General features: G+C 40.6%; 1 protein-coding gene across 1 annotated transcript; it reads right to left on the bottom strand.

Annotated features, from left to right (window-relative positions):
* Positions 1-220: 220 nt before the first annotated feature.
* LOC149748199 (kinesin-like protein KIF6) lies at positions 221-9,834 on the bottom strand. The gene is made up of 3 exons (XM_089918790.1): positions 9,769-9,834; positions 6,115-6,224; positions 221-1,054 (listed from the first exon to the last, which is right to left on the bottom strand). The coding sequence occupies exons 1-3, from the start codon at positions 9,832-9,834 to the stop codon at positions 976-978; spliced, it is 255 nt and encodes an 84-aa protein (XP_089774916.1). The 3' UTR covers positions 221-975.
* Between the last annotated feature and the right edge of the window lie 15,534 nt (positions 9,835-25,368).

The following is a 25,368-nucleotide window of genomic DNA, read 5'->3' as shown; positions in this document are numbered from 1 at the left end:
AAATCAACACATATACCTTAAACTTACACAATGTCATGTGTCAATTATATCTCAATAAAGCTGGGAAAAAAGAGAGAAGGGCGTGCTTTGAGTAGGATTCATGAGATAGGAGTCTGGGAGATAATGTGTGTCGATATATTTTCAGCAATGTCGTGGTTGAGGGTGTACTGATCCGTGGACTTGAAAAATGGGTTTACTTAGCAGACATATTTTTCATTTGAATAGTAAAGGTAGATATATCTGGGGTTAATTAGGTCATAAAATCACCCAAATGATTTCAGGATCAGAAAGCAATCTTATTACTAGTAGTTTCCCATACAGACTCCCTACAGAAAGAGAGTGTGCTTATCTAAGGGCTTGAGAGTCTAGTCTCAAGGAGACTTTGCCAACATATGTTAATAAAATGGCGCTCCAGTTTATTCGGAATCATTTATTCTCATGTGAGTTTGGTTCCAGTAGTCAGCAGCCTGGAACTACCCGGGTATCCAGAAACAAAAGGGACCTAAGCTATGAGTCAAGCTTTGAAATAGAGTTATTACACAGAGGTAGAGTTGGGTCAACCAGAATTAGGCCTCCCAGGTGTCACAGTCCTTCATCTGTCTAACCATAAGTTTGAAACATTGTACTCAGAAAACAGCACTGGACGTAACAGTTAGACAACCATCTGGGACTCTGCTACCACTAGCCACTAACCCTGAGCAGTGCTACTTAATCTCTCTGATCCTCAGAGATTTACATATCTTTCAAGATGGGAGTAATAATAGCTATTCTGTCTATCTCACTGGTTTCTTTTGAGGCTCGGAATCTAAATCTAAAACAAACAAGGTGTAACAGTAGAAGGTATTAGTACTACCATCATCACATGCCCTACAGCCTGAGTACATAATTGATATACTGAAGCACATTACCACAGTTACCTGAGAATTGAAGGCAAGATGAAAAACCACTAACCCACTGAACAAAATATAGGAAATCCTACCTCTCAGCAACTGGTTTGGCAATGTTTTCAAAAATGGTCTCTTGCTTTTCATTCTGATCAAAAATCCTTTGAAATCTGCAAATGTGAAAACAGTAATTATTTCAAAGCTTGAGCCTTCAAACACTACTGGACTAATACATACTTTTTTTTTCTCCTGAAAGCTTTGTAAATTACCTCATATTTACATCACTGGGCTTAACTAACCTAACACAATGTTTGCCCTGTAGCCCCAAACACACTGTACTCTTGTACCCCTGTATACAAATGGTGGGTAAACAGTATTGCTTTGACAAGATCTGCACAATAAATCCCTCTGAAAAACCGCAGCAGCTTTGAACCAAATAATAAACTGTGTGTTTTTTAGCTCTCAAGAGGGACAGTGTCTGCAATTGGCATCAAATTCAAATCTAGATAAGTGCATGAAATGGAAAGCCAAGGACAGGATGTAAACAGCCAAAGAACTTCTGATGTCTGACCTGTAAGAAAAGAATGCAGCTGTGAAATGTATGATTTTTGAACTTAGTTTTAAACTGAAGTTTATTTTCCATTAATTAGGTACTACACCTAGTATCAGCTACTTAATTCTTAGGACGGTTTGTTTCATTTTGTTGATCATGAGTCAAAAGTCAAACAGTAAATTAAGATAGACCTGTCCTATAAAGGAAATCTTGATCCGACTGGCAAGGCTCGAGCCATGGGGAGGGGGGATGGTATCCACTGCACCCTTCTTGCAATGGCACCCTGATTTAGCTTAGTACAGGATCACAAGCACAGCTGAAAACCTGGGGGGAGATTCACAACCTATCCTTATACAATGTGTTAACTCACAACCAGCAAATATAGCCCCCATTCAAACGTCACGAAGAAACAGACAGGGAGCAATACAAACAGGAAGGAAAGTAAAAAAGGGAGAGAAGGCAAGGAGAAGGGGGAGAAAGAGAGAGAGAGAGAGAGAGTGCATGCATAAGCACAGAGGGCAAAACGTTAACAATTGATGAATTTCCCACAAAGGGTAAAGGAGATTTGATTGCATCATTCCTCTACCTCTTCTGCATATTTAAAAGTTTTCAGAATAAAAATTGGGAGAGGGGGTACATTAAAGCAAAACCTTTGAAACACCCAAATCCCAAGCAGCTTTCAAAGTGCTTAGGAACCTTTGGTGTGTGTATCTGCCCACACAAGTGAGTTGGGCACATGTTCAAGTAAAGTAGAGACTACATGAAATGTAGGTTTGTTTTCACTACTCAGGAGTTCAGAAGGATGTCTGGAGCTGGGTTGGATATAAAATGGAATGAAATTCATTGTCTTTAATCAACATTAATTTCAAAAGATTCCTATAGCATACCAACCACCCTTTTGAAGAAGCAAATAATGAAACTATATACAAAGAGAGATTGTAAGGCACTCTGGGTACTCATTTAGCAGGCCAGATTATATTTCAGCAATATTTACTGAGTGTGCCCAGAACACTCCTCAAGACCCTATAGGTGTATGAGAGCTTCAGATAGGAATGTTGAGATAACACGGCTGCTCATGTGCTCTCCAGAGCACTACCCACTGTGATGTCTGAGCACAGACCCAGCGGTGCTTTTAGGTGATGATGCTAAGGCTGTTTTTCTTCTTTTACCAGGGTGGTGATGACTGACGAATGAATTAGCCATTCCCAACTCCACTTCCTTAAGAGGAGTGACATCTACCACCATGTAAACCAGAGATGGCAGGAGTTTCAATAAATCAAACATTGTGCATTAAACATAAAATATCATCACCCCCAAACATTTTACTTTATATAATGCAGTTGTATAGTAATCTGGAAAGTCATTATGATCAGCTATCTTCTGAAAACCACTGAAGAGCAAAATAGAATCAAAGAGTTTAATAAGGTCAATCTAATCCTTTACAGAGGAAGAAACTGAGGCCCAGAGAGATAAAGCAACTTACTCATGGCCATGGAGCTAATCTATAATGTGCCTTGAGACATAATGTAGGTTTCCTGATTCCTAGCAGGTCCTTTCATTTATTAGGGGGTTGTGTAGGCTTTTTCTAAAGACCATTTCAAATGTGGTCATTGCTTATCTCTTCTCACCCCAAAGCTGTTCCTCCCGGTCTTCCTCATCCTGGTAAATGACACCTCCATCCTTTTAAAAGTTCAGTCCAAAACCGTTAGAGTATATCCTTGACTCCTCTCTTTCCATTACACTCTATATATGACCCATCAGCAAACTCTGTCAGCTCTGACCTTCAAAATACATCCAGAATCCAACTATTTCTCAACATTTCCACTTGCTACTACTCTGGCCCAAGCTGCCACAATTTCTTGCCTGGTCTCCCTTGCCCCCTCACAGTCTATTTCCACATGCTAGCAAGAATGATCCTGCTCAAGCATAAGTGAGATTATTCCATTCTTCTCCTCACAACCCCCCATTACCTTCTCTCAGCACTTTGGGAAAAGTTCCATATGATCTGTCCACTCTGCTGCCCCTTTAACCTTCTTCTTCCCCTCCAGACCCCTTGCTTACTCTCCTCCAGCCACACAGATCTCTCACTCTTCTTCAAACGTGCCAGGCGCTCTCCCATCCCAGGAACTTCGCTCTTGCTATATCTTCAGCCTGGAATTCCCATCCCCCAGGTATCTGAATGTCTCGTTTCCTTACCACCTTCAAGTTTTTGTTAAAACGTACACCTTTCCTCAAGACCCCGTGAAATACTGCAGCCACCCCTCCACTTTGCTGCCCCTCATCCCAGCACTCCTTGTTCCCTTTCCTTGCCTTATTTTCCTCCACAGCACTCAACACTTTCTGATACATACACCTTGCCCGTCCATCTCCTCCCACTAAAATGTAAGCACCTAAGAGCAGAAGCTTGGTGGCATTCCCTGCTGTATTCCTAGCCATTAAAACAGCATGCAGTGGATGGTTAGTAAAGATTTATTGATTGCATGAATTTTCTTGGGAGAAAACAGCCTTTAAAATGCTTAAATATTTATCTCTGAACATATGTATTTTACTAATTTCTTTATTTAAAATACTAAAACCAATGTTTTTAAGTCAGAGATTTAGAAAGAATGATTAAGAGATTTAAAAATAAGCAGACAGCACTTTTTCAATAAGCATGTGTTTAAATTGCACTCTCTTTGTACCTACATAACACACAGAGTACTTTGGACAGGGCCGATGGATAGAAACATGGCCAACTGTTTCTTAGCATTCAAACAGAATCATGCTGAATAAAATGTTTTAGCAAACTGTGGCTTTGTGGAGACAGGCCTAGGGTATCTGTCATTAAGTCATAGCTACTGAGGTATGTAGCATGCTTACTCCAGGGGGAGAATGCCCCTTCAGAAAAGTAAGTCATATATTAGAAGGCTACTCCTTAAAGGATAGAATGAAAGGCAAAGAGGAGCCAAAAAGACCAGGTTAGGACCATCTCACCATGTAACCTTGTGCTAGCCATCCTGCTTGTACTTACTGTAAAAGGAGATACAAGAAGAAGAAGGGGTGGAGGCGCTGGGAGAGATATATACATGATAGACAAAGGGGGGAGTTGTGAAGACCAAAGAGAATCTTTATAAGACCAAGTAATAATAACAATAATTACAATAATAAGGAGGGGGGAGGAGAAATAAGAAGTAGAGAGAGAGAGAAAGAGAGAGAGAAACACAAAAAAATATCTGAGATGGTTTTATCCAAAGGGCAAGGGCAGGAATAGTCTCAAAATAAGGCCTATGAAAAACAGCATAGAGAGGAATGCAAGAGAGCAATTAGGATTCCTTCAGCAGGACCCAGGAATCTCCTACCTAAATTTAGGCCAGAGACTAAATATGGGTTTAATTTGGGCTCAAACTTCTCCAGAAATCAAAAGTGGGGATTAAAGGAAATGATGTCATCTGAAACTGGAAAATAAAGGCAGTATGAAACAGCCATAATCCCCAAATTTAAGGCCTGGCTACTACAATAGTATTCAGACAAAGGGCACTGATGACAATCCAGGGGTAGCTATTTGCTACTTTCCACCTGAACCATACAGTTCTGAACTGTGCTAGAGAAATAAAACGTAACACATAAATACGCACATATGTGTAATTTAAAATTTTCTAGTAGTTTCATTTCTTAAGTGAAATGAAACAGGTAAAATTATTTTTAATAATATATTTTAACACAATATATCCAACATTTTATCATTTTAACATGTAATCAATATGAAAAAAATCTTGAGCTATTTTATATTCTTTTTATTTCATACTAAGCCTTCAAAAATCCTTGATATACCTCATACTTACAGTGCATCTCAATTCAGACCAGCTACATTTCAAGTGCTTAAGAGCTACATGTGGCTAGTGGCTGATACACTGGACAGTACAGATACAGAGCGTACATATGTACACTTGAGGTCAGTATACCATTTATGTTATTAAGAAGGCTCACCTATACAGCACACATCTTTAATAAAGTTTAGTCATGCACTGAACTTCTTATAAGAGCTAAACTATAGTGGGCCAAAAAGGAAAAAGATAACACTTGATAAACAGATATAGTAAAGAAAGGCTGAGATCTTGGGCTATCCTGTTGGATACAGAAATATATCCCCTTTTTAACTTTGGGCACAGCAATGAAAAGACAACTTGAATTCTATCTACTAGATAAAATAGAGAACTGTGGGCTTCCCTGGTGGCACAGTGGTTAAGAATCTGCCTGCCAATGCAGGGGACACGGGTTCGGGCCCTGGTCCAGGAAGATCCCACATGCTGTCGAGCAACTAAGCCCGCATGCCACAACTACTGAGTCTGCACTCTAGAGCCTGCAAGCCACAACTACTGAGCCCACGTGTCACAACTACTGAAGCCCGCGTGCCTGGAGCCCGTGCTCCACAACAAGAGATGCCACTGCAATGAGAAGCCCGCGCACCACAACGAAGAGTAGCTCCGGCTCACTGCAACCAGAGAAAAGCCCACGTACAGCAACAAAGACCCAACGCAGCCAAAAATAAAATAAATTAAATAAATTTTTAAAAAAATAGAGAACTGTACTACATTCTCCCCAAGAAATGGTGCCAATGATTTCACAGTGGCTATTAACGCAGTACAAGAATTAGTTCAATAGTAAAACAGAAATGAAGATGAAAAGAGAAAGGCTTACTTAAATCTGTAGCTTTCTCGCTTATTATTCACAAATCCATCTGCCAAATCACGAGGTAAGATGATCTCCAAGCTAGGTGTTAATTTTTCATCTTCATCTATGGAATAAATCTGAAAATGTGAAGACAAGTGAATATAAAATGGTAAAATTATGGCTTGAACAATGACCATGTTATTATGACATGCATTGTAATGGTGTTTAAAAAACTGCACTTTTCAGATAAAAAGTCATAACATAGCACAATTTGGATAATTTTCCTCTTTAAACTCTGTGCACACTCAAACAAATATATGGAACTGAACAAGAGGTAAAACCTAAATCAATGCCCAATCAAAGCTCAAATCCTCTTTGAATGATGTAACATTCAAATTTGAGTATCAAGTGTCTGTCTCCATTGTTGAGAAGCTAATAGCCCTGACAACAACATATTATCTAAGTATTACTTTGGAATTATGTACCAGAAATTAACATTTTACTACAACCAATAAGCATTTCTGAGCATTTCCAAAATGCTAGACACAGAGATGAAAGGACTGGGTCTGAGCCTTCTCAGAGAGCTCACAAGAATGCCCTAATTCAACTTATGTTCAAAGAAGTAAACGTTTCCACGAGACATATTCAAGCATCTGATAAAAGACATGTGGTTTCAAAGGAGACATGTAATTCATGTCTTTGATGTCATTTTCAAGATTCTCCTCCCAGCTCAGCCACTAATTAGAAAATGACCTGGGAGAAATCACTTAACCTCCTTAAGCTGATATGGAAATGAAGGGTCTTAACCAATCGCCTTTACAATTGTAATATTCCCTGATTCTTTTCTTGGTTACCTACTCCTTTATTTATTGGCCAGGAAAAGCAAGAGTCAAGCCTATAAAGAGATCATGGGAATAAAGAAAAGTCTACGATTCAATGTCCAAAGACCTGGGTCTAACGCTGATCTCAATTCACCAGCTGTGTGACCAGCTACTGCTTTCAGAATCTCGGTACCTTATACATAAAATGAAGAAAACAGAATTGCCTCCATTACAAGATTGCTGTGGGGATCAAAGGATGTCATGGAAATGGAAGCATTTTGTAATGCACCATAAAAAATGTTAGTCATTAGATTTAGAGGTTTTTAAAAAAGATTTCTTGTCTTTCATCAAGAAATAAAATTCCTTCTAACAGGCAATACTTCCCGTTTAAGACCCATTTAGATGCTTGATTATGGGGGGAAAGTCATATTTTTAAATAAGTAAAAGCCTATCTAAATCTCCAGAAAGTCTGAATAATTTTCCTACGCAGATTTTTATTGAGCCCTCTCATTTAAAATGTGAGGAGCTCATGTAAGAAAAGTCATGCTGTAAAATAAAATTATTTGTAGAAAGTAATGGCAGCAGGTCCAAGGCTTTCTGGCTAGGTTTTCTCAAGAGACATTTAAAAATTATATACTATAGGGCACTACATTATTTTTTTTTAAAGGTTAATGGCTAGACAGGTGAGTTAAAGGAGTGTGTAAGACATAAAACATAAAGGAGTGAGGGGTGCCATACATTTTTTAAAATCTGTAACACTCAGTACTCAGAAGAGAAAAAGGACCAATAATTAGAGTAGCTACTGCGACCCTCAACTCCTCTCATTAAGCCATTCTTTGAGGCATTAAGAAAAGTCCCTAATGAAAAAACTTGTTTACTCTAATAGATTGGCTTTCTACCGTTAGTCATAAAAATGTGAGATAGTTTGTTTTTAATAGGAGACAGATCAAATGCAAGGATGAATATAAAAATATTTCAAAATATACAAAGCAGTATACAAATGAAAAGCATTGCCATTGTTAAAATGATCACAGAGCATCTTCTTATGTACCTTTTAATGTATTAATCTATAAATTATCATAATTTAATATATAGTGCCTTAGGGAATATGGTTAATGAAGTAATGGAGCCACAAAATGAAGAGAAAAAAAAAAACACCTTTGAATCACTTGGTTTAATGTTACAAGGAGCGTTTCTAGTCAGAGAAACAACCACACAGTCTTTGGGGGGCAAAAGGATAGGGTGCTAAAAGTGGGATTTCTAAGGAAGAGCAGGGATACTCTCTGCTCCAGGCACAGATGAACTCAAAATTCGTTCATCTGTGTTCTCTTATGTTTGTGTTATGCGGCATAATGTTGCATCTCGGTGAGAATCTGACATTATTAAAATACACTATGATACCTAAAAATACTTCTTGGAGTAGCAAACAAGCCACTCCACCGAATCTCACCAAAGAAATGCAAAAGGAGGCACACTGAAATATTCAAACATTGCATTTTAAGGAAAGAGGAAGTTCAAATTAAATCCAGCGTTCTCCATCAACCCACCACCACCCCCAGCCCCACTTCTATCCATCTTCTCATGTTACCATATCCAAGCACCTGTTTCTGACTGCTAAGTCAATGTAGACAAGTTCAATATTTTTAGCTAAGAATCTGAGGAGGGCTGGGGGGGGTGTAGGGAAATGTTACATATAATTTTTATAACTGATGCACTTTTACAACCCTTCTTGAAAATGAATGCAGGAGGCCCATTCCAGAGACTCGTGAACAGGACTCAGATTGCCCTTGCCTCTATCCTTATTTTGTGAGGCAAAAAGGTTTTGTCCCAAGAGCCAAGAGCTTTGGAAAAAAAAAAATCTTTAATTAAAATCAGGGTTCTGCCACTCAGTAGGTGGGTAGCTTGGCCAAATTATTTAACCTGTCTGAGGCTCAGCTTCCTCATCTATAAAATGAAGAAAATGACATCAATCTTGCGGAGTTCTCTTGAGACTCAGGGATAATGTAGACAAAGCATCTAAGTGGTAAGAATGACTATGGTCCTTCCCAGGGAAAGAAAACAACGTTTGAGAAGCATTCAAAGTACAATATCTCTGCTCAGAGTAAGGGTCATGTCTTAACCTTCTTTGTACCCTTTCGAGTTTAGCACCCTAGAGGAAACACCTAGTAATGCTCAGTTAATGTTTTCTGAATAGAAAGTTTATGTGTATTCTGTGTCAGGATGCATAAATATCTATCCATATCTGTAATGAGTGTATGTCAACGTTCATGCTTCTGTTCCTGGTAACAATACAGTTAGTCAACGAATTCTAAGGGCCCATTGCGGGCAGAGCACCGTGTATGCTTTGTGTACCTTTATCTGTAACTATTGTCCTATCATCTCAGACATGGATAGGCACGTTTCTCTTGCTTGCACGTTTTGCCTGAGGACGAAAGAGAAGCTTGAGTGTACCTGGGTGGGCACAGCTGTGTGACTGCCTTCCAGAAAGATGCAGTAACGGTGAACAGCTGAGGCGCAGTCTATGTGAGCGTACACGCAGACGTACCTGCACGTGCACGTGTCCGCCGCTGCGTGAACATGTGTGTCCGGGGGTACGCATGTGGCTCTGTGAAGGTTAGTCTGGACCCGCAGGGCTGGGTTGGGTGGGAGTGTATTGGGTGTCTGTCTGTCCGCGCCCCTGACCGCAATGCGCGGGAGTCTGCGAGGCTGCCCGGGCTCCGTGTCCAAGTGTGCTGAGCTCCGGGCCGCATCCAGCGCCTGGCGCCGAGCCACTCACCCCGGCCCAGGCCCCTCGCGTGCCGCCCCTCCCCCGGTCTGGGAGGCCCCGCCGCGCCGGCGCCCGTGCTGCTCCGACCCGTACCCCTTGTTGCTGCTTCCGGACAGTGGGCTTCACCCTGGCGAAAATTTGGATAGTCTGCTTCACCATCTCCTCCCCGGTTCTTGCACTGACCCTTGACCTCTCTCTCAGACCGTGGCTCCCAAATCTTCCGACTCCCGCCACCTCAGGCGAGACGAAGCCTTAGCAACAGTAACTAGGGACACTACCCAAGGAGCACCGCGCCAACCAGGACCGCCTCCTCTCCCTAATTGGTTGCTGACGGGTTGGGGAGGCCCGAAGGGAAGGACTGAGGGTGGGGCGGGGCAGAGCCTAGCGGGGAGAGCTGCGCATGCGCACGGTCAGGTCCGGCATCTGGCTTAACGCCAGAGCTGGCCTGGAGAGTGGTTAACGGGGTGATAACCGTCGTGCCTTGCTAGTTCTTCAATTCATTCTTTCTCTCTGCCAACACCTCTTTTTAGCACTGAAGTCATTCTGGTTTTTATTATTCATTCATTGAAGAAATGGCACTTGATCTGTGACAGCAATATACTGGCCCTGGATCCTGAGCTGAGCAAAACTTCCTGTGCCCACTTGGAGATTAGGGTCTGATGAAGGAGACAGAGTTTTAATAGGAAATTACAAGTTATGTTGGGGTAGCGCGGGGTTCTGTGGAAGGGCACCTCATCTAGTTCTGTTTTGGAAGAGGCCAAAGTTGGAGGAAGGGGGACTGTTTCCCATGCAGTGGTCCTGGCATGAAAGGATGGGCTCCGGTGTGCACTGTTGGTGGGAATGTGAGTTGGTAGAGTCACTATGGAAAACAGTGTGCACGTTCCTTAAAAAATTCAAAATAGAACTGCCATGTGATCCAGCAATTCCACTCCTGGGTATATATCCAAAAGAATTGAAATCAGAGGGATATTTGCACTCCCATGTACACAGCAATATTAGCCAAGATATAGAACCAACCTAATTGCCCGCTAATGGATGAATGGATAAAGAAAATGTGATCTGTATAATGGGATATTATTTTATATATTTATTATGTTTTATGTTTATAATGGGGATATATATGAAGATTATTCTGCCAAAAAAGAAGGAAATTCTGCCATTTGCAGCAACGTGGATGGGCATTATGCTTAGTGAAATATGTTGGAAAAGACAAATACTGTATGCTCTCACTTATATGTGGAATCAAAAAAAGTTGAACTCATAGAAACAGAGAGTAGAATGGTAGTTTCCAGGGGCTGGGGAGTGGGGGAAATGGGGAGATATTGGGCAAAGGGTAGGAACTTCCAGTTATAAGTTCAAGGGGCTTAACATACAGCATGGAAACTATAGTTAACAATATCATGTTATATATTTGCTAAGAGAGTAAATCTTAAATGTTCTTTTCAGGAAAAAAGTAATAATGAGGTGATAGAGTTGTTAACTAGCCTCATTGTGAAAATCATTTCATAATATATGCATGCATCAAATTGTCACATTGTATACCTTAAACTTATATGTCAATTATATCTCAGTAAAGCTGGAAAATAAGTAAATAAGTAAATAACAAAAAGAAAAGAGGGGCTCCTCAAAAGACACTGTTAGCACATGGAAAGTTGTTCCACATCATTATCCACCAGGGCAATACACGTTAAAAACCACAATGAGATATCACTACACACCTATCAGAATGGCTAAAATTAAAAATAGCCGCAAAACCAGATGCTGACAAAGATACAGAGAAACTGAATCACTCATACATTACTGGTGGGAATATATAATGTGAAACATATCATAGATAATTGTACAGCTACTCTAGAAAACAGTTGGGTAGTTTTTTTACAAAACTAGAGATGCAGCTACTATAAGATCCAGCAATTATGCTCATGGGTATTTATCCCAGAGAAATGCAAACGTGTGTTCACACAAAAATCTATACATGAGTGTTCATGGCAGCTTTATTCATAATAGCTCCAAACTGGAAACAACTCAGATGTTCTTCAACCACTGAATGGCCAAACAAACTGTGGAATACTATTCGGCAATTAAAATGAAGAAACTACTGATACATATAACAACCTGGATGAATTTCCAGGGAATTATGATGAATAAAAGAAAACAGACTCAAAAGTTAAATACTGTATGATTCCATTTATATAACATTCTTGAAATGACAAAATTATAGAGATGGAGAGCAGATTAGTGGTTGCCAGGGGTTAGGGAGGCAGAGGGTCGGGTGAGGTGCTACGGCCCTAAAAGGATCTTTGTGATGCACTGCTCTGTATCTTGACTACAGTGGTGGGCACAGAAATCTACATATGTGATAGAACCGCACACACACACACGTGTGCATATAAAATTGCTGAAAGGTTAGTAAGATTGAATAAGATGGACGGATTGTATCAACATTCATTCCTTGGTTGTGATATTGCACTATAGTTATGAAAGATGTTACCAGTGGGCGAAACTGGGGGAAGAGGATGCAAGATCTCTCTGTGTAATTTGTTATAATTGCACGTGAATCTACAATTATCTCAAAATAAAAGGTTTTAAGAAGAAACGCTTAGAAAAAAAAAAGAAGAAAGGCTTAGAGGATGAAAAGACAAACCACAAACTGGGAGAACATTGCTGCAAAACACATACCTGATAAAGGACTGGCATCTGGAATACTTAAAAACTCTTAAAACTTAATAATAAATAGGAAAACAAACTACCCGATTTATTTTTTTAAGAAGGGTGTCAAAGCATTAAACAGACATTTTCCACTATAAGGATGGCGAGTACATGAAAGATTTTCAACATAATTAATCATTAATGAAATGAAAAATTAAAAGTACAATCAGATACTATTACACACCTTTTAGAATGACTAAAAAGAAGAAGATAAGCTGGCATTAGCAAGAGCTGGCATGGATGCAGAGTATCTGGAACTCTCAAACATGGCAGGAGAGAATGCAAAATGGACCAGCCACTTTGCAAAGCAATCTTCTACTTTCTTATATATAAAACTGTATATATACTTACCATGTGACCCAGCAATCGTACTTCTAGGTGTTTACCTAAGTGAATTGAAAACTGATGTTCACACAGAAAGGCAAACAGGAATGATTATTGTGGTTTTGTTCACAACTGCCAAAAGCTGAAACAAAGCAAATGTTCTTCAACTGCTGAATGGATAAACAAACTGGTACATCCACACAATAAAAAGAAATGGACTGCTGATGCCTGTAACAGCATAAGTGAATTTCAGATTTATTATGTTGAGTGAAAGATGCCAGAGGCAAAGTTACACACTTTAAAATTCCGCTTTCATGACACTCTGAAAAAGCAAAACTATAGGGATAGAACCACTGACCAGATCAGTGGTTGCCAAGGGCTGGGGGTAGGGAAAGAGGTTGATTACAAATGAGCATGGGAGAGTTTTTTGGGGGGTGATGGAATGGTTTCATATCTTGATTTTAGTTGTGGTTACATGACTATGTACATTTGTCAAAAGTCATAGAACTATCTATACACTTAAAGGGGTAAATTATACTGTATATAAATTGTACTATTATAAGAAAAGCAAAAAAAAAAAAATAGAGGATGGGGAATGAACAGGTGTGGCAGTAGTGGGGATGGAGGAGAGGAGAGAACCAGGTACTTATGAAATAGATTTTAAGGACTTTTTCACCTGGTGCTGTGTGGAAAGGAAGAAATGACTCAAGATTGGGCAACTGTGTTGTTTTCATACGTTGGCTTTTGTGAATCATGCTGCAGGGAACATGGAATGCACATATCTCTTCAAGATGCTGGTCTCATTTCCTTCAGATATATTCCCAGAAGTACGACAACCTGTGTCCATCTACGAACGAATGGATAAAGAAGATGTGTTGTATATACATATACAACGGAGTATTATTTAGCCATAAAAAGAAGGAAATTGCAATTTGCAATAACATAGATGAAGGTAAGTGAAATAAGTCGGACAGAGAAGGACAAATACTGTATAGTATCATGTGTGAGTGGAAATTTTTTTAAAGTCAAACTTATAGAAACGTGGAGTAGAGTGGTTGTTACCAGGGATTGGAAGGTGGGGGAAATGGAGAGATGCTGGTGAAAGCTTCAGCTATAAGTTCTGAGGACCTAATGTATAGCCTGGTGACTATAGTTAATAATACTGTATTGCATACTTGGAATTTGCTAAGAGAATAGATCTTAACTGATCTCACCACCAAAAAAATTTTTTTAAGTAAAAAAATTTTGTGAGGTGATGGATGTGAGGTGATGGATGCGTTAATTAACTTGATTGTGGTGAATATTCCACAAAGTATACTTATATTAAATCATCCCACTGTACACTTTAAATATATACTTTTTTTTTTTTTTTGCGGTACGCGGGCCTCTCACTGCTGTGGCCTCTCCCGTTGCGGAGCACAGGCTCCGGACGCGCAAGCTCAGCGGCCATGGCTCACGGGCCCAGCCGCTCCGCGGCGTGTGGGATCTTCCCGGACCGGGGCACAAACCCGTGTCCCCTGCATCGGCAGGCAGACTCTCAACCACTGCGCCACCAGGGAAGCCCTACAATTTTATTTTTCAATGATACCTCAATAAAGCTGGAGGGAAAAGACTGGGCAATTGGGTGTGTGGTACAGGCACTCACATGGACACGTAAAATAGATCAGAGAGGGAAAGAGGAGCATAAGAATTTGGGGACGTGCTCAATTTCAAGCGCCTGTGGGACTTCAATCCATAGTTGGATAAAGTTTAGGAGAAAGCTATGGCTGAAAATACGGAATGGGGAGTCATCACAGGGTTTTTTTTTTCCAGAAGGTGATCAAGTCATTTACAAGGAGGGATGCTGCAATCCTAACACTGACGGTTGGAGGTGTAAGCAGGGCTACAAAGGAGGCTGGAGGAGCAGCTGGAGTGATGGTCTGAGGCGGAAAGGAGAATGTTGTAGCATGAAAGCCAAGGGGAGAGGACGCTTAAGAAGAAAGTGTCCAACAGTGTCGGATACTAAAGAGGATGCACTGAAAAATGTCCATGCAATTTAGCAACTAGGAGGTCATTGGTAACCTAGACAGTGGCTTCAGTGGAGCGATGGGGTCGGAAGTCAAGATTACAAGGAGGCCCAGGAGTAAAGGACAGGCTACCGTTCCAGAAGCTTGCTGCTGAAGGGTTGTGAAGAAGTAAAACACAGGGTGAAAGCTCGAGGAACCCAGGGTAAGGAAGGGTCTTTTGTTCGTATCTAAGGGGGTAAAACCAATAAGGAAGGGGAGGTTGAAGGTACAGGAAGAGAGGAGATAATGTGAATAATTGGCATTATACCAAGATGGTGCAATGGAAGAGGCTAGGGAGCAAGGGTATTCATAAAAGATCATTTTAAGTGCTGAATCATGGAGCCTAGGTTGCTTAGAGCTGCTAGTGGCATTTGACATGGAGGAGTGTTATGAGGTTCGGAGGGGCAATGATGGGTCCAGCATATGGGAAATTTACACTTCTTGTCTGAGCGCCAGGCCACATGACCAAATGCATTGATGGGGAGGAAGTGTGGGTTCAAATCCCACTTCTGTCATACCTAAGGGTGTGACGTTGGGCAAATTATTTATGTTTTTCAGTCTCAGTTGTCTCATCCAGTAAATGGGGATGGATAATAACAACAGCTATGTCACTTAGTTGGGAAGAGTACATGTGGATACGCATATAAAACCATTACTGTCAGGTGAATAGAGAATACTCAGTACCCAAAGGGTTCTGACCTCTGGACTGGATTCCTTTGATTGTAAACGCCTCCCAAGGGGTGGAAACTGCAACATATATATGGATAGGAGACATACCAGGGATTATAAACTCACATCTCCTGGGGCCAGACCGATGGAGTAAGCATGTCAAGCAAACAGGTATACGACAATAGGTGGTGGTCCTGTCAACTGGAGACTCTGTGCCCCCAACTAAAAATATTCACATTCAAAATAGCTAAAGTACAAGGCTTCCTAAATAAAGCACGACTGTCAGCCCCCAGCTTACAACCTCTGTTCCTGTTGCTGGTATAGCTGACTTCAGTAACTCCCAGGCCCAGTGCCTCTGACAGGTTTACCAAAATCTCAAACAGATGGCTCTAATGGGTAGTAAATAAGTTTTGAGATTAAATCTCCAAGTTACAGTGTCTTTCCCACAACTATTAATAGGTTGACATTCACTATTATTATTTGCACCTCACCCACTTACTTAAATATGGGCATTAAGATGCCTTCAAGTTGTTTAAAAGATTCTTGAGCTCTGCAGTCGCCAAAATAACATATAACTGCACCAGGAAAAAGAGCCAGGGTTTGTAAGCCTCAAATCTGAAAGAAATCAAGCTGTACCTGAAATGAATTAGTCTATAAGCAAGTTAGTTGGGTTTTGTTTGTTTGGTTGTATGTTTTTAAAGAAAAATCGAAACTGTGATCCAGTACTAGTTTTCAACTAGCTCTTTAGCTGTTGATCCTACAACTATAAAATGCGTTCATCTTTGTAGGTCTGGAGAGGGACCAGTTAAAATTTTATGGGCTGGTAATTTTGATATTATAGAATATGTACCTAAAATTACCTAACTGCAGTAAACTTCTCCTTCCTCTATTTTATTCCGTGGCTTTGGGGGATTTAAGATTGTTTGTTCAAAAATCTTTCACTGCCATAGCATCCCCCTTTATTATCAGATGAGGAAGCATGTTCAGACAGGAGTGGTAGGGCCTCCACGAACAGGACAGAAAACATTTGATTGGGGTCATCTCCTATTACTTTACTCCAAGGGGCAAGACAAGGAACCAGAATTTTGCTGTTTATTAGTAAATAGCCTTATTAATAGAATAAAAGTCAACCTCTGTAAACTGTCCCTCTACTCTCTTGAAAGCTGCTCTTATCCATAATGAGAACTCAAGAATATGTTTAGGGATGATGGATAGGACGTCAGGCATGATTCCTTCATGCTTGCTCAGGGTCCCTGACTGAGGATCCCATGGAAAGGAGTTGAAAGCTGAGGAAGAAAGCATATTTTCTGTGGTGGATGCTTTCCTTGAAAATCCCCTTGTCAGCCGAGCTCCAGCTCATCGGTCGTATGAATGGTCCGTATCAGAGGGATCCCCTCACACCTGGTAGAATAAAAAAGCCACTTACTCCGTTGTTTCTGAATCAAGTGGAGAATACATAGAGCATTTTCTGGTACTCATTAAATGCAGAATAGTAACAACATGCTGTTAAATTGTGGAGCAAGGGCACCACAAAATCTGTAATATATAATGTCAGCAAAGATTTTCTTTTGAGCGTATGTTCAGCTAATTTAAAGCATAATTTCATTACCATAACCATCTTCACACACAGAGCAGAGTGGAATTCATAAAACTTTACCAGCACTTGGGTTCATAGGATCCCAGTGGGGATCACTGGGTTTGGTAAACTGGCACCCCCTCCCTTTCCCTATCAGATGGTGGATGCAGATTTTTGACATTATACTGGGACCTGTCTCGGGTTCACCTCTCTCTGGCTGAGAGGCAGAGGCTCCTTTCCTCCTGCTTTGTCTGATCCTCTTCCTGCAGCTCTCCTGTGGCTCTCACTGAACAGCGACATCAAAGTCATTTATGGCTGGAAGCTGGTGGCCAGCCATATGGAATTACAGCCCAGGCTCTCGCCGGATTACAGAGTGTAGCATATGAACCAAATGACAGTGCCATGGCACAAAGGCTGGTAAAGCCTCCAGTTTTGAATGGAAAATATGACTGTGTATTTATGCACAGGCTCCTCATAAACAACCTGAATGTTTCACCAACATTCCCATGAAGCAAGGGATGGGCCGAGTTAAAATAGCTCCAGAATGCCTCTCTTCTAAGTAAATTACCCACCCTGTCCTATCTCCTCCGGTTGTTCACTTTAACGTGTTTTCCTGCATATTTCAGAACTCAAGAAATGCTTACCGACAAATAGCATAACTTAAGACATAAAAGAAAATGGCTCACATAGCAGAGTAGAGTTCCTTTATCGAATGCATTATTATTGCCACAAAGCCTAACAACACCTTACCCATCCTGGATGTAGCTCTTTAGCAATCACATCCGCCTACATCTCCACCTCTTCCTCTCCTATTCGCTTCTCAATCCCTGCAGTCTGACTTTCATCTCCCACACTCCACGGAACCTGTTTAAACTTTGCACCTCCAGAGTGATACCTTTCTGTGTATACATCCTGGAATAACATCATGATAGACCCAGTTGCCCAGGCTTGAGCTCAGAGTTGCTCCTCGCTGCTTCCTCCCTCTGAGATAGCTATATCCAGACAGTTTCCAAGTCCCAGTGATCCTACCTCCTAAATATCAATAACTTTTGTCTCTTTCCAGTCAACTCCATGCTTGCTACTTATTGCCTTAATGTGGCTCTTCGTCCTCTGCCAGCATTAGCAAAGATCTCCCAACTGCTTTTCTTGCCTCTAATCTCGTTCCCCCTTTATTTCATCATTGACACCTGCTACAGGATTAGCTTTATACAATGCAAATAAGTCCACATCACTCCTTGTTTGAAAACCACCGATCCTTCCCTGTTACAAATAGAATCGAATCCAAAGAGCCTTCCTAACCTGGTCCCAAAATGTCTTTACATCAACTTCACAGCCCTTATCATGTCCTCCACCCCTACTTCCCTGCCCCTCAACTCCAGCCACTGATTTCCCGCAGTTCCCAAACTTGCCATGCTTTTGCATGTCTCTGTGCCTTTGTCTGTGCTTTTCCTACTGTTTCCAGTGCCCTTTCCACCTTGTCCATTAGGAATACTCAACTCACCTTTCAAGACCCAGCTCAAATGCCACCTGCTCTGTAAAGACCATCACCCCCACCTCCCCTTGGCAAAGTTAGTGACCCTTTTCTGTGCAGCTACATCTTATACGTCCCTTTGTAATAGCACTTATTGTTCTATCAACATTGCCTGTATGTATCTGTCCCCCCTTCGTGCCAGGGATTATTTAAAACTTCAACTGTTTCCTGTTTCTGTCTCTGTATTCCCAGTGACTAATAAGGCTTTACGCACATACCAGAGATTTCTACATGCCTCATGAATGAATGAGTGCATGCATAACCCATTGCAAGGAATCAATAAAATAAAACCCCTCCAATTTAAAATTTTTATCTGAGGCTCATATTTCCATGGTGAAAATCCTCCTCCTCCTCTCTCACCCCAGAGAACAAAGGTAACCTGTAGACTGAGTAGACACTGAACAGTAGAAAGAGTTAGAAGCAAACACAGCATCACCATTTCCATTTCTGAACCCTCTTTCTTCAGGCACAAAAAGATGGTTACCAATTTCCCAGGGTGATAAAGAGAGCACATTAACATTCGTGTCAGTGGACAAGAACAGAAACAGAGTGATAAGTATAAAAGCAAAGTAGTCCCATTGTTAAGTCAGTGAGTTTCACCCAGGGTGTCTGGGAAGCACTTAATGAATCTCGGAATAAACTTGTTTTTAATTTTAAAAAGAATGCAGTTTACGAACGACTAATTAAATGTTTATTCACCTTCTTTTGTTTCACGTTAAAAAGGGTTTGTTGGAAAGTTTGACATAGACAGTCGCTGGCACTTCAGTAAACTGCTCTTGCTTCTCTCCCATGAGTTTTACTCCCCCAAACACTAGAGGAATGTTTCCTAAAATACACAGCCTCTTGCCCTTTTCTCCCTCCTCTTTTCCCAGCCCAGCGTTCAGGGCCAGGTGAAACATCACTTCCTCTGAGCAGCCTCTCCTGATCCTCTCAAACTCCATACAGCGCTCTAGCTCCGAGTTCCCTTAGCATCCTGTATCCTTACACCACACTATCATTATTACTTATAATAGACACTACGTACTCACCATGGTTGAGATTCAACCATTTTGTTGCGTGCATAAATAGTCTGGTTTTTTGTTTTTGATTTTTTGTGTTTTTTTTTGCGGTACGCGGGCCTCTGTCTGTTGTGGCCTCTCCCGCTGCGGAGCACAGGCTCCGGACGCACAGGCTCAGCGGCCATGGCTCACGGGCCAAGCCGCTCCGCGGCATGTGGGATCTTCCCGGACCAGGGCACGAACCGGCGTCCCCTGCATCAGCAGGCGGACTCTCAACCACTGCGCCACCAGGGAAGCCCAATAGTCTGTTCTTTTGATTCGCTGCTAGTAGTCCATGGGTTAGATGTGCCACGGTTTGTTTATTCACTCATCCAGGGTAAGACATAAGTCTTCATTTCTCAAGGGTTAATGCCTAGTAGTAGCATTGTTGGGTCATGGGGTTAGTGTATGATTAAATTTGTAATAACTCCTAAAAATTGTTTTCCACAATGACTATACCATTATGCCCTCTAAACAGCAATATTTGAGAATTTTAACTTCTTTCTAGACTCAGCCGCACTTGGTATGGACACTCTTAAAACACTTCCTAGACATTTGATAAGTCCTGGTATCTCACGTGGTTATAATTTTCATTCTCCTAGTGACAAATGATGGTGAGCCTCTCTTTACAGGCTTATTTGGCATGTATATATCTTTTTTTTTTTTTTTTGCGGTATGCGGGCCTCTCACTTTGGGACCTCTCACTGTTGGGGCCTCTCCCGTTGCGGAGCACAGGCTCCAGACGCACAGGCTCAGTGGCCATGGCTCACGGGCCCAGCCGCTCCACGGCATGTGGGATCTTCCTGGGCCAGGGCACGAACCCGTGTCCCCTGCCTCGGCAGGCGGACTCTCAACCACTGCACCACCAGGGAAGCCCTGGCATGTATATATCTTTGATGAAGTGCAAACCTTTTGGCCACTTTTTAATTGAGTTATTTGCTTTTTGTTGAGTCTATACATATATACATATATTATGTATGATTTATGAATATTTTCTCCAAGTCTGTAGTTTATCTCTTCATTCTCCGAACAGTGTCTTTCACAGGGCAAAAGTTTTTAAAATGTTAATGAAGTCTAATTTATCTTTTTTTATGGCTCATGCTTTTTGGTGTTAGATCTAAGAACTCTTTGTCTAATTCATGATCATAAAGATTTTCCTCCTTTTTTTTTATAAAAAAGTTTTATAGCTTGACATCAATAGTCTTACATTAAGGCTTATGATGCATTCTGATACATTTTAAATTAATTTTTTATAAGGTGTGAGGTACATGGAATTGAATTGAATGTCTTTGGAGACATTTTGCCTTTACCTTAGAACACCCTGCTTCCAATTCAACCACTGCAAGACTTAAGATGCCCCATTTTCTTATGTCATGGTTGTAACTCTAGTGAGAATCTTTGAGGCTGGGCAAATTTGAACTGAAGAAAGGCTTAATTTTAATCAGACAAGCTGACAGCAACGAATATTAATAAAGAAGAAATAGTGCAGGTGCTAAAATATCTAGTCCTTGCTTTGACAAGTATTGGTTGGCAAAATCAACATACAGTATGTGTATGTCTATCTCTATGTATACATCTGTTCATTTATACACTCTCTCACACACGCACACACAGACGCATCTATAGACTCTTAAATATTTCTGAGTTATTGCCTCTCCTTAGAGCTTTAAACCGTAATTTTACTTGTTCAGAAATTCCAGCTACCCTTTTCCCAGAGGCAGGAGATTTTGGTTAGTGGCTTTAGAGTTTGTCACAAACTGTCACATTCTTCAGTTTATAAAATGGCCTTGACTTGGGTAGACCAAAGATGGATTTTCCATTACATCACTTAGAAATGGATAGGCCTTTCCATAAACACACTTAGACAATTTATCCCAACTTTTACTTTTTTTCTATTTCATTTTCATGTTTTAATGACCCTTTTGCTGGCAACCAGCACATCCCTTTGGGCACCGTTGGCAACGTCAGGAAGCTTGAGTGCATTTGACTTGCCCTGAATCAGCCAGGATGGCAGAGTGTCTTCTTTGCCAAGCCCACTGAGCTTGAGACCTGAGGCATCCCCATCATCACTTTATACCCTGAGGCCTTCACACAGAGCTGGGAGCCTTTTAAATTTCTTGAATTGAGGATTACTGACTTCCTCTGTTATTAATTCTTCAGTGTTTATGGGTTCACTTAATATATCTCTGTCAGGCTTTAGCCTAAAATATTATCTTTGAATCAAAAAAAAAAAAAAAAGCAGTTTTCTAGGCCAGACTTTACCAAAAAACACAGAATACTTATTGTAAAAGATTGGATTGTTCAACTCTTCACTCCCCTGCAGTAGGGTTGTACATCTACACCCTTCCCCTTGCAGCTTGGCACTGTACCACCACAGGACAATGGGACAGTGGAAGGAGTTTACTTCCCACCATACTTCACTTTGTTGGCACTTGGCTTGGCCAATGGAATGTTGTGGAAATGGCATGAACAAAAGCTTTGTGTATGCTTACATGGTTTGGCTTGCCTTCTTGCACCCCTGTGATTGCCATAAGAAGAGCATGGCCCTGCTGGCTTCTATCCCTTCAGTTTGGGCCCAGAATGAAACACAAAAAGCTAACCCAAACCTGATCTGCAACCTGGACCTCAACTAGCCAAGCTGCAGCCTGAAGCAGAGCTGCCCTGGCCAACCCACAGACCAGTAAGTAAGAAAAGTAAAATGCTTGCTGTTTATAAACCACTGAGTTTTGTTACTTAGCATTATTCCAACAATAGATGACTAATACACTTACCTATCTCTCAGTCATGTTTTCCATAGACAGTCAAGTCCATACGAAACCCAACACAAATTGTTACTTGCTAGGAGAAACAAACAAGTGAATATTGTAGCCATGAATCAGATAGGTTACCATCTTCTCATGGATTTTTCTCCAGCATAGCCCATTCTTCAAGAATCTGCTCTAAGCAGATTTTCTGAGCCTCCTTTTAGTCGGATCAGCCTGTGTAAAATTACAGAATGCGAAGGCTGTCATTTCCTAGTTGTCCTCATAAGTGCTGGATCCCCACAACTGAAGCCTCTATCAAGTTGTTATGTTACGATTCATACATTAGCAATGGTACAGCTTCCAAGCTGTAGGAGCCAGATTTCTTGGCAATAGAAAGAACCATTAAAATTCAGCCTTTACCCAAGAATATTAACAAACTCTGATCGTTAGCAGTTAATGTCCATTGCAATGCTCAGTGTGTATCAGCAGGAAATGACAGGCTGTCCTTTGTCTTCCCAATATCGCCAGATGAACACAATTTCTTACATTCCTAGCTCCATGAATATATGTGCATTTTGCAGTTACATTACTGGGGTTGGCCAGACCTCATGAGTATATTTCCTTACACTGAGATTTTTAGCTAGATAATTTTAATTGGAATCTTTCATTACAGTGTACTGTTTCAAAATCTAAGGACATAGCTGGAAGTTTCCTTTACCAAGCATATCTCAGAACAAGCTGCCATCATCTTACCAGCAGAAAGTTCCTAGGCCACCTTGAGCCTCAGATTTGTATCTGTACAGCATGATCAAAGAGTCTTCCTAGTTTTAATGCCCTGAATATTGAAAAATAATCACCAAGCCCATAAAAGTCATACTTAACCTTATAAAACATGTGTTGGCTCAGTTCATTTTCTCAAAGCTCACCTCCCCTCTCTGCCTTGACTTTGTCTACTGCTCATCCGGCCATTCCTTTCTTCCTTGAATCAGAATGCTTCTCTTCTGACTAGCCAAACACAGGCGGATTGAGCAAGCCTTAACCATATGAGAGATCTTTAGCCTACAAGAGCAAACATTAAGGGGCGACATTATAGTCACCTTTTAACATTTGATGGTGTGTCATGTAAAAAAGGCAATATGTTAGAAACGAAAGAAGAAAAGAAAGAAGGAGTAGGTTTGTTCTGTGTTGCCATGGAAAGAACAGAGCTAGACAAACCAGTAAGAACAAGTCATAGAAAAGAAATCTGGCTCAATGAAAAATCTTTCAAACAATTGGTGATGTCCAGTTACAGAATAAAAAGCAGTGAGCCCCCGTCAGTGAATGTGTTCAAGCTTCTCAGGCATAATAGATACTCAATTCCTATGTCTCTGAGTACCTTCCAGCTCTAAAATATTATGATCTGATCTATTTGATTCTCTGTAGTGTATCAGTATGAGTGTTTGTGCAGTGCAGGATAACATGGGCCATAACATTTTCATGATTCTGAGATTAAAAGGAAAAGCCAAGCAGAATTTGTAGTCTTGAATCTAGTATGTCCTTTTGAATAGTCCTGGCTTCTGTGGAGTCCAAATTAAAATATCTTACATCGTAAGACAGAAAGCATTCTATGTCTGCTGGTTAGTTTTCTGTTATACCCGCAGCCTGATCTCCACTGTCTAGAAACATAAATATGTGTATCTCTCTATGGCTGAGATCATGTTAATTTATTACCTCCCATGGTAGTCCTGAAAGAAGCTCGTTACTCCACTTTCTATTTTCTGACCACAACAACTTCGGGGTTACGTTTCTTTTAATCCAGTTATATTAACATGCAGAGTGTACCAAGAGAAACACTTTCTATGCAGACTTAATAAATCAGGAATACAATTCAAGAGGAACAAAAATGGTATATAGTGAAAAATTCTTCCTTCTCCCTTCTTTAAAAACCCATAGGTCAGATTTAAAAAAACTATATTTAAGACTTAACTTGACCATCCAGATGCTTTAGTTTGAGATTGGGATTATTTTCTTCTACCTACATGTAACCTTTAGAAAGTCCTTCACTGTGATTGATTAGTGACAAAGTAAGTGTTTGAAAGAAAATGTCTTTCCTGAAGCATCTTTTCCCTGGTGCAAAATTCTAGGTTAGCAGTCATTATTTATTTACTTTTTTTCAGCACACCAAAGCCTGGATTCCGGCCTCCATCTATGTTGTTGAGAAGTCAGTTGTCAGTCTAACTGCAGCTCTTTTTGAAGGCGTTCTCTTTTCTCTCTGGCTGCTTTTACGATTTTCTTTTTGTCTTTGGTTTCCTGCAGGTGCCATCTACTGCACCCAGGTGTGAATTTCCTTTATTTATCTTGCTTTTGATTCATTATGCACCGTGAATTGGTGGTTTTCATCAGTTCTGGAAAATTCTCACCTATCATTCTTCAAATATTGCTTCTCATCCTTTATCTTTTGCTTTTTCTTCTTGAATCCAATTAAACATCTTAAAATTCCTTGTTATATACTCTATGCCCCTTATCTTCACCTCTGCATTTTCTAGGGATTTTGTTTGTTTCTCCATGCTCCATTTGTAACATTTTTGATCCATTTTCTAATTCTCTAAGTCTCTCTGTAGGTGCTATTAAACCTCCCCATTGAGGTCTTATTTTGGTTACTATATTTTTCAATTCTACAACTTTTTATTCGGTTTCTTTTCAAAAAAGCCATGTCACTTTTTATGGTTTCCAGTTCCATGCTGTAGTTTTCAGCTTGTCTTTTTAGCTCATCGAATATACTAAACATAGGTTTTTTTTGTAGCCTGTCTCTAGTAATTTTAAAATCTGCAGTCCTATAGCCTACTCTTTTCACTTCATATTATATTGTTCATATCATGTTATCGGTCTCCTTTCTTATAATTTTGATATCTGAATAATATTATGTTGATTAAAGGAATGATAGTCTCCTCATCAATAAAATGGGGATAGTCTCACCTCTTGGGGTAGCTGCCTGACTCACAATAATTTATCTCAGAGAGTAGACCCTAAGTAATTATTTCTGCCCCTATGTATCTTTGCAATGATTATGACTTTAAAA

The sequence above is a fragment of the Delphinapterus leucas genome, chromosome 10 (assembly GCF_059928025.1).
Source record: "Delphinapterus leucas isolate spDelLeu-1000000601 "Yukka" chromosome 10, BTC_Dleu_Yukka2, whole genome shotgun sequence".
In the NCBI taxonomy this organism is placed as follows: Eukaryota; Metazoa; Chordata; class Mammalia; order Artiodactyla; family Monodontidae; genus Delphinapterus; species Delphinapterus leucas.
The sequence above is the reverse complement of the archived record's forward strand: the minus strand, read 5'-3'. Positions and strand labels throughout refer to the sequence as shown.